Source organism: the organism of the source record quoted next, unplaced genomic scaffold (genome assembly GCF_019419815.1).
Source record: "Pyrus x bretschneideri cultivar Hongxiangsu unplaced genomic scaffold, Pyrus_bretschneideri_v1 Contig294, whole genome shotgun sequence".
Classification (NCBI taxonomy): domain Eukaryota; kingdom Viridiplantae; phylum Streptophyta; class Magnoliopsida; order Rosales; family Rosaceae; genus Pyrus; species Pyrus x bretschneideri.
The window spans coordinates 33,192-51,305 of record NW_025999606.1 but is presented as its reverse complement, the minus strand read 5'-3'; the positions used below and the strand labels follow the sequence as shown (position 1 = coordinate 51,305).

The following is an 18,114-nucleotide window of genomic DNA, read 5'->3' as shown; positions in this document are numbered from 1 at the left end:
CTCTTGATGATAATGTCCAGTCTCTTGTATCCCCTGATGATGTGGATCATAGAGATGCTATTGGTCGAGGTATCGATGTCAGCAAAGGTGCGGTGGGTGCCATGTTGTGGAATGAATTCTTTGTTTAACATCATCCTGAACGTAGTATCTGCCAGTATTTTCTCACCTACAATGCAATTCTTTCGTATTTTCTTGAATATTAGATATATACATTCATAAAAACCAGGACAGTGCAAGTTATCTGTATTGACTCACAAGTCTCAATTAATGATCTTTGTCTTTTTTCTTTTGTCAATTTTTATCTCCCATATATAATTGTGTTGTCCACAAACACACAAACAGTGTCAATACTCGTTCTTCTTATCTTCGGAAACATTCAAAAGAGAGAATGTAGATGTAACTTATCATAGGAAGTAAATAGCATACGGTCAACTAATAAAAAATCTGTCAACCAATTTTTCATCTTTTTGGTCGTGTACTTGGTTTCAGGGAATTGCATTTGTAAGTGTTATTTTGTTCATCGTAGTTTTTTTTTCTTTTTAAATAATTAAAATAGTAAACCTGGTTGTTCGCAGCTACTATTGTTTACATTGAGGGCTCAGAATTTGAATTTGACTGCAGGGTTCACATTTACGGAAGTAAACTCTATTAGAGCAAGCGCAAGCAAGGTTACAAGCTGTCACTTCTCATCAGATGGGAAGTTTCTTGCTAGTGGGGACCATGATAAAAAGGTGAGTGAATGAATGTTGAAATTGCTAATAACTTCTGTGGGAGGATTCAGAACTGCTGCTACATATGGGCTAATTGATTCTTCCCGAACATTAACATGTGAAATTGTTTGTTTAGTTTACTTCTTAAAAGCTATAACGTTTACTTTGTTGGTTGATGCTTCTACTTTTTTAGAGTGTTCTTGACATGTGTATTATGCAGGCTGTATTGTGGTACACAGATACATTAAAGCCAATAAGTGTGCTACAAGAACATTCAGCTTTTATAACTGATGTTCGTTTTAGTCCGAGCATGCCACGTCTTGCAACGTCTTCATTTGACAAGACTGTCAGGGTTTGGGATGCCAACAATGTTAGTGAAAAATTCTTCTGTCCTTATCATCTAGTTAGCTTATACTCTGATTTTAACCTATTGATTCGAGATTTGAAGACTTGTTAGAGTAATCAAACTAAGTATACATACTTCTAGTTTGATTTCTATCATACATTCTGTAATCCTTGCCATTATGAGTTCTTCTATATGCTTCATTGCTCGGGTGCTGAGTTTGTGCCTCTATTCTTAAAAAGATGATTTATCTTTTGTGACATGCTGTATCAAGCCTTCTTTATGGTTTTATTCTGCAGCCTCGTTATCCTCTCCGTACCTTTATGGGACATTCGGCCTCTGTTATGTCATTAGATTTCCACCCAAATAAAGATGACCTCATCTGTTCTTGCGACGTGGATGGTCAGATACGCTACTGGAGTATTCACAAGGGCAGCTGCTTGTGCGTGTCTAAGGTAGAATCTTGTCTTCTGGGATGCAGGAAGTTCATGGGGGTGGGGTAGTGGTGGTTTTCATATTATTTACGTTTTGGTGATTCTGATATGCTTGGACGTATTAGGGTGGTACGGCACAAATGAGATTTCAACCCCGTCTTGGAAGATTTCTTGCTGCAGCCGCAGAGAATGTTGTATCTATACTGGATGTTGAGACTCTGACTTGTCGGCATTCTTTACAGGTCAGTCTAACTTTTTGTCTCACTATAATTTTTCTTTCATAGTTGTAATTAAACGGATCATGTGATATTATCATGTGAATTCTCAACTGCATTACTTGGGAATTTGGATTTGAATGCAGGGGCATACTAAGCCTATCCATTCTGTGTGTTGGGATCCTTCTGGCGAATTCCTTGCATCTGTCAGCGAGGACTCTGTAAGAGTTTGGGCACTTGGAGCGGGAGGCAAAGGGGAATGCGTTCATGAGTTAAGCTGCAACAGAAATAAATTTCATTCATGCGCTTTCCATCCTGCAGATACTTCACTGCTGGTCGTTGGCTGTTATCAGGCAAGTCAATTCTGCATTATTGTTCTTATATAATGTTTGTTACATTTTTTGCTTGGAGACCACTACTCTCTTAAGCCGTTCGGATATTTGTTCCCATTTTACACGGGAGAAACAATCCTTTACTGGTACTAGTGTTGCTGCAAGATATCATATTTTGATTTTTATTTGGGGAAAATAATTGCAGACACTGGAGTTATGGAACATCACAGAGAACAAGACAATGACTCTACCAGCACATGAAGGACTCATTGCTTCTTTGGCGGTGTCAACTGTTACAGGTTTGATTGCTTCGGCTAGTCACGATAAGTTTGTCAAGATCTGGAAGTGAAATGGTTGTTACTCTGATCAAAGAACTTTGACTGACTTGTATTATTATTGTTGTTGTTGTATTCCTGTTACTATATAATAAAGTTAATTAAAAGTCTATTTTGATGCTTCATGGACTTGTAGCGCTTCAAATACAGATACTCTTATGCTTCCGTTTTCCTTTGTTGTACACAAAAATCTGAAACCAAAACAGATAATGTAATGTTAAAGTCCAGGGAGTTCTAAATTTTGGTTAATTTGGAGCCTGGAACCAGATATTCGCCGAGCAAGAGTTTTGATCATCGATTAGCTGATGACATTCAATTCCAGCCGCTGATACATGCTTCTAATAAAAGTTTAAATCTTCTAAATAAAAAAGGTGTTCAATCTTTGTAATTTACTTGTTCAATGACAAACTCCCATCGTGAAGCCACCTAAGGAGTTACAAATGAAAAACATTCCCAAATTAGTTTGGTTTTCTTTTTTGGATTTTGTTAGGGTTTTCTTTTTCAGAGGAAGAAATGGTCATGGACTCAGCAAATGCAAGTTTTTGCATTTGCTGGAATTAGCACTTAGAGTTAGAAGGTACTCTCAGCTCTCTACACTTTGTATCTGCCATTTCTTTATCGTAACGATGAAATATTGAATGTGATAAATTTGGATGGTAAAGAGGTTTTTTTTTCGGTTTGAAACATACCCTTTAATGTACAAAGCATGTTTAGCAACTCTTATTCACTTTCTGAAATCAAAAGCATAAGCCTAACAAACTGATCAATTAGTTTACAACTATAAATCTTTGGTCATCAGATGCATGCGTAAAAAGAAACCATAAAATGAATATATTTTCACATATTTTGCGATACTTTATTATATCCTAAAATAGCCTTTTGTTGTAATGTGCTAAGAGCACTTCCATCGGGGGTGGCATAGGTGGGCACACAGCCAAAAAAATGGCCCGGCACCTAGGGAAGTCTCTCCAGCCCAGCAGATTGCCAGGCACCGACCCAAGCTGGCCTCCAGGCCAACCCAAAATTGACAGACCTTGGGACCGGCCCATCTGACGCCACCATGGCGTCAAAGGGCAAGGAGCCACGGAGGGAGAATGAGGGAGAGGAGCTCGTCGCTGCGTCGATTTTTCGTACAACTGGAAGCTCCGGATGCAGAACGACTTGGACATGCTTTCCGCAAGACTCGATATTCAACTCAAGAAACCTATCAGAGGTTTACAACGCCGACGTTTTGACACAGCGGTTCGCGATCGTAGTTTCGAGGCCCGGCAACAGAGCTTGCAGAGATGAAGTGAGGTTGTCTGCAAAGATTGTTTCTGTTATTTCTAGGTTTCGTTCGTACAAGGTTGTTCTGATTAAAGCCGGGATTGTTGCATCATTGATTCGGGTTTTAAAGTGTAGGAGTGAGGTTGGGAAAGAAGAAGCTGCAAAGAGCTTACAGAGATTAAAGTCAGAAAATAAAAATAAAAAAATTATTTTTTATTATTTTATAAAAAATAAAAAAATTATTTTAATAAAATTGACTAGGCTATTTTTTGTTAGAGGTGGAGATACTTTGGCCAATTACTATTCATTAGAGTTTATTATTGTTCACTGAGTGGATATATAGGCTGGGTGCTGGCGTATTTTTTTAGGGGTGGAATCAGGGGTGGATCCATTACAGGACCTGGGTGGTCCCAAGACCCTCCGGAAGATCAGAAAAGCATATGTGAAGATCGTTAGGGACCACCAGACTGCCAGGTCTTGTGCTGGTTTTGGAACTCCATGAATTTGCAGTGCAGCACCCAGCAGAATTTAGCGAAGAAGAAGAAAGTTTAATATTGTTATACAAATTGTGAGATATGTGTGGTAAAAATTTAATAACTTAAAAAATAAAATTTCCTACCACTTTTATTAAAACATGTGGTGTACTACTTATATTCTCATCACAATTTAAAATTTTCTCCTGGCCTAGAAGGTGTCGATTTGAGTCAGGCCATTCAAAAAATTAAAACTCTTTTTCGTCTACAAACCCAAGGCCCAACTACTCCTCATGCAATTCCCTCTTTTAATTAGCACAAAGACCCAAATCCACCCATCCAATACAAACCTTACCCCGGAACCCCACCACAATTACAGCGTGTTTACTAATCCGTAATCGGAATGAGAATAAAGAATCCGATTTCGATTACAGATTATACATGTGTTTGCTAAAATTGGGAGGAATCAAAAGTGTGTGTGGCCCACACAAAAAATGGAATCCAATTCCAAGATTTGGCTAATTTGGATTCCTAACATAGAGAATGTATTTGGATTCCGTGTGACATCCCACATCGCCCAGGGGTGATCCTTATCTGTATATTCTCATCTCTACCTAGCACGAGGCCTTTTGGGAGCTCACTGGCTTCGGGTTCCATCGGAACTTCGAAGTTAAGCGAGAAAGGGGCTAGAGCAATCCCATGATGGGTGACCCACTGGGAAGTTGCTCTAGCCCCCTTCTCGCTTAACTTCGAAGTTCCAATGGAACCCGAAGCCAGTGAGCTCCCAAAAGGCCTCGTGCTATGTAGAGATGAGAATATACATATAAGGATCACCCCTGGGCGATGTGAGATGTCACAATCCACCCCCCTTATCCACATCGCCCAGGGGTGATCCTTATATGTATATTCTCATCTCTACCTAGCACGAGGCCTTTTGGGAGCTCACTGGCTTCGGGTTCCATCGGAACTTTGAAGTTAAGCGAGAAGGGGGCTAGAGCAATTCCATGATTGGTGACCCATTGGGAAGTTGCTCGTGAGTTCTCAAAAACAAAACCGTGAGGGAATGGTAAGCCCAAAGTGGACAATATCGTGCTACGGTGGTGGAGCGGGCCCGGGAAGTGATCCGCCCCGGGTCGGGATGTGACATTCCGGGTTGCACAAGCAATCGGAATGATAATTTTTTTCCATTTGTGCCCTCACTTATATTCATTATTTCCAAGATTATCCTTAACCCTAGACTCACATTATGCACAACTCCATACATATGCTGAAGAGAAGAAACTACAACTTGAGCGAGAAAATTTAGATATTAAAGTATATACTTAAATTTATAAAAATAAATAAATAAACAAAATCATTTTAGTGTGTCTATGAAATAAAAAAGTAATTTAATTTTTTTCTTACTATTATATATTATATCAAATTTTATTAAAAAAGTACATAAAATATTTGATTTGGGACAAGGGCATTTTAGTAATCATACTGGTTTATATTCCGATTTTGCTGAATTAGTAAACAGTTTTATGGAATTCTATTTCGATTTCAGACAGTTTTAGTAGACAACTTCAACAAGAATTTGATTCTGATTCCACGTCATTTCATTTCCTCCTCAATTCAATTCCTCTCAATTTGATTACGGATTAGTAAACGCGCCTTTATTCCACGTCTATCTTTCCATCATCACCTCATTACAATATTGAATTTCAATTAAATTTTATGATTTTGGTCTTATGTCTATTAGATGAAAATATTCATATGATTATTGTGATGTAGTTTATGATTTTTTTTTTATAACAATTTGATCATTGTTGGTTAATCTATAGAGAACTTTTATCTATACTTTAAAAATCACATTTTTCACTCCTCGTAAGTGTAGATTTCTTTCTCATTTTAGAAAGTTATAAATACAAAGTGATATTTTTAGAGTGCAAATAATAATTTCTAATATATATATATATATATATATATATATATATTAAATAGTGTTTTTATAAATACAATCTGATCTTGGAATGTTTCTCTCTAACATCAAATAGTAATTTATTGTAAAAAAAATCAATGTTATTTTTGTTTTAAGTTTTTTTGAAACTTTTACAATTAGGACCACCCGATGTTGAAATCCTGGATCCGCCATTGGGTGGAATTGCTCTAATGTATGTGCTTTGTGCTACAAGCAACCTTCAAAGTGGACTAGGGAGTCATCATGAGGGTTCATAAAAATTCAAATTGGAGCATATTCAATCAACCAAAGTGAGCGGGTGACACCATAGCCAGTGCGAAGGCTTCCCTCCCTAAGCGGTTTAAGAAGTGGCAACTTCGACGATACGTCGTGCAAGTTTTCCGACGCGGGATCTCTTTCTAACTCTGGCAAGTACCATTACTCCAATAGAAGATACGCGTCATACACTGCGCGTTACTCTCACGGTTACTGAGTCGATCAAGTTGGGTTTTCCTTGGTCTTATCTGAGGATGCGAGTTAACTAGACGATTCAACTCTGTTTTACTTAATGGACCCGGTCCGTGTCTCAGGTCAATGGGTTAGGTTGCTGGGCTATTAATGGTTGTAGCACGCGTTGATGCTGACACGATAAGATGCGTCTGGCGTATTTTAGAAATTCAACTCGCCAGATTGGGGTTTTAACATTTGTGTGTGTTTACTATGTGTTTGTTAAAATGCTCCCACAACTCGAACTCAATGCTTCAACACAAAAAGTTCAAATTGAAACTGCATTCACAGAGAGTTATTCAAAAAGGGTTGCATAGAGTTAATTTCTAGATATATTCTTAGGAAAACTAATGAAAATGGCTTGAAAACTTTGAGTTTTAATGATAAGGACAAAATAAATGGTAAAGTGAATAGTACCAGTATTGACTTTTTAGTGTAAAAATATGGTTTTTTCCGTTAAAGTGAACAGTACCGTGAGCTTTTCGTTAAAACTCCCATTATTCTTCTCCTGATCACTTATAAAGCGATACAAATTACAAAGCTCAAGTATGAAACCAAGTGTAAGAAGTCATAAAAATAAAAATAAAAAATAAATAAACTGTTATGAGTTTACTTACAGTTGCTTTATTAATTACATAGATTTCTTGTCTCAGTTTCTTCTTGAAGACATGATTTGCTAGCCTTGCCAAGTATTAGTGCCTTCAATGGTTACCCTTTGCCAGTTTTATTAAATTTTAAGTGTGTTTTCTTTCTAGTATTGCAAAATGTCATAAGGTTACAAAAGGAATAAGAGATATTTAAGGAGGAGGATTCAGTGAACATGTAGTACACAAAGACATCCAGAAAACTCCTTGAAACAATCCACAAAGGCTAGTCTATAAGCCTTACACTAATCTCCTTAAATCAAAGAGTTGACAACAAGGAAAAGACCACAAAGGCTAGTCTAGAAGATTTACATCAATCTCCTTAAATCAAGGAGTTACTAAAGTAACACATAAAGAAGCAGCTGGTCCCTAGAATCCATACGCTATAACAGCCCTAATAACCATCATTCTTGCAATACTCCCCCTTAAGTTGGATCCAACAAATTGATGGAACCAAGCTTGCCCAAGAGACATTAAAACTGATGCATGGGTAAGGATTTAGTAACTAGGTCAGCAAGTTGATTAGTACTTCAAACATAGCGAGTTTGAATAACCTATTTTGCACTTGTTCACACACATAATGACAATCCACTTGGATGTGCTTTGTTCTTTCATGAAACACTGGATTGAAGGCAATGTGCATGGCTGCCTGATTGTCATAATAAAGAGGCATGGATTGGGAATTGAATACCCTTAAATCACAAAGAAGGCCGTGTAACCAGATTAACTCACAAGCGGTGGAAGCCATCGATCTATACTCAACCTCAGCACTTGATCTGGCAACTACTGCTTGTTTTTTGCTTTTCCATGTGACTAAGTTTCCTCCCACAAAGATGCAGTATCCAATTGTTGATTTGCAATCTATTGAATTTCCAGCCCAGTCAGCATCACAATATCTCATTATGTGATTGTTTCCATTATTCCTCATAACTATGCCACGACCCACCGATCATTTCAAGTAACGTATAATTCTTTTAACAAGATTGAAATGAAGTGCATGAATTGACTCGCAATACTCACAGAATATGAGATGTCAGGTCTTGTTATAGTAAGGTATATCAACTTACCAACAAATCTTTGATAGTAACCAACGTTTGGAAGTGGTTCATCTTCCAAGCTGAATTTAAGTTTGCTATCAAGTGGTGTTTTGGCTGGTTTGACATCACTCATCTTGGCTTCCTTAAAAAGATCAAGCATATACTTTCGTTGGTTTAGAAATAGGCCTTTATGAGAAGATGCCATTTCTATACCTAAAAAGTACTTCAACACTCCTAGATCTTTGATGTCAAATTGTTGTTGTAGAGCTTGTTTGAGATTGGCAATTTCTTCATCACTATCACCAGTGCTAATTAAGTCATCAACATAGATTAGAACCACTAATTTCCTAGCATTTTCTATACGCACAAACATTGAAGAATCTGCATTGATTCTATGAAAACCAGCACCGATGAGAACCGAGCTGAGTTTGGCATACCAAACTCGAGGAGATTGTTTAAGTCCATAGATAGCTTTATGCAACTTGCACACTACCTGTGAATCACAACTTCGTGGATGTCCAAGAGGCAATTTCATGTAGACTTCTTCTTCGAGATCCCCATGCAAGAAAGTATTTTTAACATCCATTTGATACATTGACCATCCTTTATTTACGGCAACTGAGATAAGTACCCTTACTGAGTTCATTTTTGCAACATGAGCAAAGGTTTCCTTATAGTCCACATCAAGTGTTTATGTGAATCCATGAGCTACCAATCTTGTTTTATGTCTTTCAATTGATCCATATGAGTTTAACTTGATCTTATATATCCATCTGCATCCCACAACCTTCTTCCCTTTTGGTAACTTTACAATGCTCCAAGTGTTGTGTTGATCGAAAGCATGTAACTCATCATGCATAGTTTTCCTCCACACTTCAGATTCACTAGCTTCACGAAAATTTTGAGGTTCTATGAGCTCAGAAACCTTGTTGAGGAATGCACTGTAAGCAGGTGCAAGCTTGTGATAGGAAACATAATTGAAGGTTGGATGTCGTGGCTTGTAAATCTCACAGTCTTGTAATCTTACAGGTACTTGCCTTTCTCTTGCAGGGTTGCGTCGTGGTGACTAACCTTCATTGATTTGCTCAGTCGAAGAAAGAATTATTGCTCAGTGATCATGACATCTGTTTTTGGTAAGGGAAACAAATCCAAGTAGTTCTCCTCTTGAGTGGTAATTTCAAGATTCTTACCGTAAAAAGAATTAGTGTCATGAAATCTAGTATCTTCAAGATTCTTAAAATAAAAATTGTGGCGTTCAAAAAAAAAAAAAAAAAAAAAAAATTTGTCTGCATTATCCGCACTAGTGTCACGTCACTCTGCATATTGAACAAAAACCTGTTTGCCACTGCTCTAATCAACCAGTGCTTACACCACGCAACCCGACCCGCACTGGAAACTAGAAATTGCTGACCCACCACTGTAAACGGTTGCACCTGCTCAGTCTTATCATCTGCATCCCCCACCATCACCTCCATGACTCACCGTCGCTGCACCTGATCTATGTCACACAAAACCTACATCATTGCCAGAACCCAGCCAATTCCGAACCAACATGATCTGCACCTGGTGCTGCTCGACGCATTGCAAACATGTTCCTGCCTGACCACTTGTTGTCTGCAATTCGTACCCATTATTTGAACTTGTTGTCGTTGCAAGAGCTAGGCGTGCACAATTATATTTTTAGAATTCTAATTAGAAAGACGAGATACTTCTTTGCTCATTCCCCCATTCTGTTGACTTCCCTTCAGTTTAGACTTATTTAAGGGATTCTCCAGAGGACACGCTCCACACAATCCAACCGTTCATCTTTTAGGTATTCGTTCAAAGATCATCTATATATAAAAAAAATCATCAAAATCTGAAACTATTTCATCGTTAAATTAAATTATAGTAATATTAGTATTTCATTGTAAAAATATATTCTTTTATTTTCTTCCCCACAATGAGATGTTTTAATGGTTTAAGAATTGTTTAATTTTTTTTATTTTTTTTTGTAAGAACAATCTATAAATGTTATACAAAAATATAGATGATTTAAATTGTTAAATTAAATTGCGGAATGAGATGGTATTTGAGATCCCTGAAAGGGATTTGGATCTTATCCGTATTCAAATTATGGGGATCTTAAAGATTCTCACATCTTAATCATTTATCGTGTATCGTGTGGTGAGAAATCAATTGACATTTTTTTATATTTAAAATTAAATACAAATAGTATCTGACGAAAACTAATTGTATGATATACGACGGTCAAAGATTCTCACAAAGTGGATTCAGAGAGGATCATTTTTCCTCTACGGAAGGAAAGGGGCAGAGAAGTATATATTGCCTATTTCTCTAGTTGTCCATCTCCTCCCTTTTTCTTATTCAAATCTTTCATGAACAATACTTGGCTGCTAAATTTTCAGCAATCACTCTTGCTTTCATTCAATCAGATTTGAACATATATCTAATTTGTATTTACAATTTCAACTATTTGAACGTATGTCCAAATTTAATTGGATAAACAAAAGAATGGCTGCTGAATTTTCAACAACCAGGTATTGTTCATCTTTCATCATGTAAATTGGGGAATTAGGTGTGGGCCAAAGGATCATGCAGGTTTTTCCCCTCTGTTTTCGATTAATAGTCTTTAACTAGAAATTGATACCCGCACGTTGCTACGGAATTAAAAATTATATGAAAGGTTATGTCTAAAAAATATAAAAGATTAATATTATTTATATTGACAACATTAAGAAGATTTTTACATAGAAAAAGATTGTGGTACTTACATATAAAAGATTGTGAATTACATGGAAAGAAGTATTAGGGAGTATTGTTTGATTTATATTGGTAAAAGATAACAAAAGTTGTTCATTGAAATATCCAAAGTTTCCTTGTATTCTTGATTGCCAAGAAAGCCGCCTAGTCAAAAGGAAAAAATAAAAAAATAAAAGGTGCAATGAAACAGATTTCAACAAATTCACATTGTAAAGGATGTAAACATAGCGATGAAATGACAACTCTATTGGTAGAATGAAAGTCAAATATAAGTAGAATGGACAATTTTATTTGATCCTAAAATTTCATATAATGGCACTGCCGACACATGAATATATGATTAATGGCCAACATATAAATATATGATGAATGGCATAATAAACATTTTTTTATTGAAATTAGCAATCACTGAAAAAGTGCGTCAACTTGCAACGTGGTAATTTTGCCGTTCATACCACACATTTGCATTTCTAATAACGAATGCAGTGTGGCATGTCCAGACAATAATTTTCTCACGACAGATAGTCCAGCAATGTAAATCTGCACTAATGTTTATGTATCAAATAAATTGAATAGGCAACAATAATTGAAAAAGGATGCCTGCACTGTAAACTACAAAAACTAATACATGCAAAAACAAAAAAAAACAAAAAAAGGTGAACAAAAGTCTTCAACTTTTGACAATTTCACACAACTTTAGGACTTTTGCATGCTCACACACACAGCCTTCGGGCTAGGAAGAAGGCTGTCACACTGTGCTTTCTGTCACACTTTTAGCTTTCCGTCACTTTTGACTGACATCTTTGGGCCACTTTTGAAAACATTGACATCTATCAGAAAAGTGGGAGAGAGAGAGCTGAGAGATGAGTGAGAGAATCGATGAACAAAAACCCCCAAAATCAAAGGTTATTTCTAGTGAAATTTTTTACAAAAACATAAGTACTGAGATTAAGGTAGCTTAAAAAAATCTCTCCTTCCGTGAGAGAGCTTCTCTCTTATGTGAGAGTTCTTCTCCCTTGGTGAGGGTTTACATCTCTGTTCTTCTTCTCGTTGCCATCGATCGTAGCTATTGGAGAGCTTGGGTGGGATCGGAGAGCTTAGAGATTGAAGTCGCCGTTGCTGGATCACAGAGAAGGGGGTTGAGAGTCTGCTTGTGGAGACGGAGGTGGACGGCTGCAATTGGCTACGCACCAATCCCATCCCATGCCGCTGAAGCTCCGCCTGAAAGTTGGGTTATGTAAATTTTGGGGCTTGAAAAAAAAACAAGAAAAAGGGACAAAATAGAAAGAGAAAAAGAAGAACGAAAGAAAGCAAAAATGGGGGATGGAATTGAGGGTTTGGGATAGGGAATTGAGAGCAACTCCAGCGTTGCAGTCCTCTTTCCAGTCAATGCATTATTCAATCCACCTAATAGTCCTGGTAATAGCATTTGCATCTCTTCCGTTACACTTCAATAGCCCTGATAATAGACAATAAAATATTAGTATTTTTTTTATTTATAAAATAATACAAAATAATTTTAATTGTAATATCGGATAAGATTTTTATCGTTGTGTCACGTGTTATTATTCGAAATATTATTAAATAATACAAAATAATTTTATTTGTAATTTCGGATAAGATTTTTAATCGTTGTCGTTACGCCACTTGTCATAAAATCTGAAAAGATAATTATTGGGGATGAATTTCCGAAATATTTTTTAATCGTACTCGTTATGCCACGTGTCATTATCTGAAAATACAATTATTGGTGATGGATTTCTGATAAGATTATTAACCAATTACGTCGCGTCATATGTCATAATCTGTTCACAATCTTTGAGGATAGATCTGATGCCATCATGTCATAATCTGTTCACAATCTTTGAGGATAGATTTCCATCAGATTTTTAACGAATGACAGCATGTCATGTGGCATTATGTACAACCTAATCCTTTCTGAATCTTCTATATAATCCACCATCCACCTCACAAATCTCACACCAATTTTCTCAAGATCTCTATCATTATTCATAGTTTCTGCTTCTTTCTTCACAAAAATCTGTATCATTATTCATAGTTTCTGCTTCTTTCTTACAATGTCTTCTTCTTCATCAAGGATGATGTGGGAATTCGATCAGGAAGATGAAGAATTGTTTAACCAATCAGAAGCAATGTTCAATCAACAGGGGCAAAAAATGAAAGGGAAGATGATGATTCACATGGACCTTAATTTTTCCCTTTACTTTTCAGCTCTTATTTTACTATTCCTGAATAATACCTATTTTTACCAACACGTGACAAAAAAAAAAACAACTTAATTCGAAATTATATCGACTTGCTATGTCAAAACTGTGTAAAATTAACAGGATAATTTTAAAACTGGAATTGTGACCTCGTGTAGTGTGCATGACCGCATAGGTCTGGTGGGACAGTGATTTTACGCAAAACACCCGTGGGAACCATGGATTAGCGTTATCGTGTCAATGTGTACTATTAAATTTTCATTATCGTTCACTGGGGCAAGAGGACATTAATTTTAATTTTTTTTTTATGTTGGGATCCAAATACCCATTCAGAGCAGTTCCAGCGTTGAAGCCCTCCCCCTGGCAATGCACTATTCAATCCACCTAATGAACAGTAACTGCCCTTAATGAACAGTAAATAGCCCTGACAATAGAATTTGCATCTCCACCGTTACACTTCAATAGCCCTGACAATAGGCAATAAAATATTAGTATTTTATTTATTTATAAAATAATACAAAATAATTTTAATTGTAATATCGGATAAGATTTTTAATCGTTCTCGTTGCGCCACGTGTCATTATCCGAAGTATTATTAAATAATACAAAATAATTTTATTTGTAATTTCGGATAAGATTTTTAATCGTTGTCGTTACGCCACTTGTCATAAAATCCGAAAACACAATTATTGGGGATGGATTTCCGATAAATTTTTTAATCGTATTCGTTATGCCACGTGTCATTATCTGAAAATACAATTATTGGTGATGGATTTCTGATAAGATTATTAACCAATGACGTCGCGTCACGTGTCATAATCTGTTCACAATCTTTGAGGATAGATTTACATCAGGTTTTTAACGAATGACGGCATGCCACGTGTCATAATCTGTTCACAATTTTTGAGGATAGATTTCCATCAGATTTGTAACGAATGACGGCATGCCATGTGGCATTATGTACAACCTAATCTTTTCTGAATCCTCTATATAATCCACCATCCATCCTCACAAATCTCACACCAATTTTCTCAAAATCTCTATCATTATTCATAGTTTCTGCTTTCTTATTTACAAAAATCTGTATCATTCATAGTTTCTGTTTCTTTCTTACAATGTCTTCTTCTTCTTCCTCAAGGATGATGTGGGAATTCAATCAGGAAGAGGAAGAATTGTTTAACGAATCAGAAGCAATGTTCAATCACCAGGGGGTAAGAAATGAGAGGGAAAAGGATGAGGAGCGTCAAAGGAGAGATGACGAAGTAAGAAAGGGCAGAGCCTCACATTCCCGTCGAGTCATCCAAGCTGCGGCTCAGATCTGCAAGCCCAGGCGTTCCGGAAACCTTGATAGAAGCATGCAACGACGACATATGGAACTCTTGGATGATTATTTTGTTCCTAATAGTGTATTCCCTGATACGTACTTTAGACGTCGTTTTAGAATGGAACGACATTTGTGCAACAAAATCATGATTGCTGTTTGCAACCATGATTCTTATTTTGTGCAAAAGAAAGATGCTTTTGGTGCTATGGGTCTACTGCCTGAGCAAAAAATTACTGCTGCCTTGCGGATACTTGCATATGGAGCATCTGCAGACCAAGTGGATGAGATAACGAGGATGGGGAAATCAACCATTCTTGAGTCCTTGATGAAGTTTTGCGGAGCAATCGAATCTATCTACATCGCTGAGTACCTCCGTAAACCTACACACATGGACTTGGAGCGGCTGTTGAAGAAGGCGGAGATACGTGGCTTTCCTGGGATGATTGGAAGCATTGATGGTATGCACTGGACGTGGAAAAATTGTCCAAGTGCATGGCAAGGCGCTTACGGGGACAGAAAAGGAGCAAAAAGTATCATTCTGGAGGCGGTGGCATCTTTTGATACATGGATTTGGCACGCCTTTTTCGGGGTCCCGGGAGCTCAAAATGACATTAACGTCCTTGCCCAATCCCCAGTGTTCAACGATGTCCTGCAAGGAAACGCACCAAAAGTTACTTATGAGGTCAACGGACGTTTGTATGACGGGCCATACTACCTAGCTGACGGCATTTACTCGGGATGGTCAACATTTGTCAAAACAGTGCCACGTCCGCGGAGTGCAAAGGAAAAACACTTTGCAAGCTGTCAAGAGGGGTGCAGGAAGTATGTGGAGCGTTGTTTCGGTATCCTCCAAGCTCGCTGGGCGATCGTCAGGGGCGCTGCCAGATTGTTTGATGTAGAGTCGCTTCGATCCATCATGATGACGTGCATCATTCTTCACAACATGATTGTGAAAGATGAGTACGATTATGAAGCTGTTGATGAATAAAAGCCAGACCCGATGAACAATTCAAGAACACGTATATATTGTGCTCATGACGCCACTGATGAGCCCATGCAGCATGAGCCATTACAAAGGGATGGACGTTACAATGAAAGGCTCATTCAACGATATACTGCATTTCAAATGCTAGACATGCACAATACCCGACAAATTAACTTGATAGAGCACCAGTAGGCATTGAAACAAGCTGAAGATAATTAAGTTCATTTAGTGTGTTTTTTTGAATTTGGTATGTTTATGTTATTTTATTTGGTGTGTTTTATTATTTGGTATGTTTATGTAATTTTTTTATGTTTATGTAATTCTTAGTATATATAATTCTTAGTATGTTTATGTTTATGTTTATGTAATTTTTTAATGTTTATGTTTATGTAATTCTTAGTATGTTTATGTTTATGTTTATATAATTTTTTTATGTTTATATTTATGTAATTCTTAGTATATGTAATTTTTTTATGTTTATGTTTATGTTTATGTAATTCTTAGTATAAATAACTTACCAAATTAATTTGAATAAATATTCAAGAAATTGGAAACAACATAAATAATACAAACAATAAATAATAAATTACAACCCAAAGTGATTGGAAAATTATGGGCTCCGAATACAAAAAGTACTCTATTCATCATCACTTAACCAATTTGTGGTGCTAGGATGATCTTCTCTTGCGGTGCTAGAACCACCTTGACTTGCTATCGTTTCTCTTGCACACCTCCTTCGCACCACGTCCGCTTTCTCTGACTTCCAAAAAAATTTAGAATTTGAAGACTTCCCTTCTAAAGACATGTTCATAATCTCACGATCTTGTTGAGCCCGTCTTTCTTCTCTAACATGTTCCCTTTCTTGCCTAAGTAGCTCTCTTTCTCTCTCATTAGCATAAAATTCTCTCTCAACAGCTGCTGCTTTTGCTACCTCTCTAGCCTTATCAGCCTCATCTTTCACCATTTTCCTCGCCAAAGTCAATTTACCTTGGCGAGTAAGTTCTTCCATGAACTTTGCATAATCATTCTTGGAAGCACCCCCTTTTCTCTTTGAAGCCTTCTTACCTTGAGGCCTAATTGGATAACGGGTCGAACCCGACGCTTGTTCAAGGAGGGGCGTTTCGGGCACTTCTTCTGCATCATCTTCATGAACATCATCGGGTGTAGAGTGTAGAGGGGTGCTGTTCATGTGCACTTCTGGATCGACTGGCATAACTCTAAATTTAGGACAATCTTTGACAATATTCCAACATTCCCACCGGTTGAATGATTTATTTTTGCTTTTGGTTTTGGTAGCGTACCAAGCTTGTGCTTGAAGTTCCTACACAATAAAAATAAGTAACAAATAAATAATTATAATGAAAATAAGTAACAAATAAATAATACAAACAACATTATTATAATGTAACAAATAAGTAACAATAACATAATTATAATGTAACAAACAAATAAATAATACAAACAACATAATTATAATGTAACAAATAAGTAACAATATATAATAAATTTTGTATGTAACAAATAAATAATACAAACAATAAATAATAAATTATGTAGATAACAAATAAATAATACAAACAAATAATTATAATGTAAATTTGGGAATCAAATAAATAATATATTGTTACCTGATCTGAGTAATTTTCCCCACTTCGAATATTACTACTAGCTTGTGCCAAGGCGTCTCTCCAAGTACTAAACGATTAGCTAAGTAATTTCCAACGACTGACATCGATTCTTTGGTTCTTTTCCCACCAATTTTCTCAAGATAATTGGTATGAATAAGACTCCACATTTCTCGCAACTGCATCTCATTACCCGTAAGCGAACTATGAGTAACTTCAACCCAGCTAGTACACAACGCAACATCTTCAATAAGCGACCAATTCGTACCTGCACCAGTGGTCATTTTGTTGAAAAAAAATGGATTCAAACTTTGAGACAAAGAAAGGAATGTGATTGAAAGTAGTTGAGAAAATATGAAATTGTTGTGTAAGGTAGATGATAATGAGAAGGTATTTATAGAAAAGTAAAAACAATTTTTTTTACAATTTTTTTTCAGATTTTTCAGATATTTTTTTGAATTTTTTTGAATTTTTTTAAATTTTTATTCAATTAATTAATCTCTGCCGTTGGATGCAAAAAATTTTGAATTCCAACACTCCAGATTGTGCCACGTGTCACAACGGTAACTTTTCAGATTTTTAAAACTATTTTTTCATTTATTTTTTAATTTATAAAGCATTTTAATATCCACCGTTGATCTCAGATCGAACGGTGGATATTAAATCTGACTTAATTTTTTTTTTTACCGTTGAGATCGAACGGTCCAAGTTAAAGAGCCATTAAGATCTAACGCACCGTGGGTGTGACAGCCCTTCCCGAATTAACATTTTCATATGTGTGAAGTGTGTTTAATTATCCTAAATCTTTATTAAAGTTGGACGGTTTGTTTGATTGTGTGGAATGATTAAAGACAGGGCACTGTGCATACACGGGTTGCACGTTTCTTCTCCTTTTCCTTTTCCTTCCCGTGATTTCCTCAAACCTGTTTTCATTCTTCCTCTCTCCCCGTCAAGCTC

The 18,114-nt window shown here is 36.5% G+C and overlaps 1 protein-coding gene across 1 annotated transcript; it reads left to right on the top strand.

Moving 5' to 3' along the window:
- Window positions 1-6: 6 nt before the first annotated feature.
- On the top strand, window positions 7-2,494 carry LOC125479544 (transcriptional corepressor LEUNIG-like). The gene is made up of 7 exons (XM_048588991.1): window positions 7-87; window positions 622-731; window positions 931-1,080; window positions 1,353-1,508; window positions 1,613-1,729; window positions 1,849-2,055; window positions 2,240-2,494. Exons 3-7 carry the CDS (start codon window positions 1,021-1,023, stop codon window positions 2,381-2,383), a joined length of 684 nt encoding a protein of 227 aa, XP_048444948.1. The 5' UTR covers window positions 7-87; window positions 622-731; window positions 931-1,020; the 3' UTR covers window positions 2,384-2,494.
- Window positions 2,495-18,114: the final 15,620 nt, after the last annotated feature.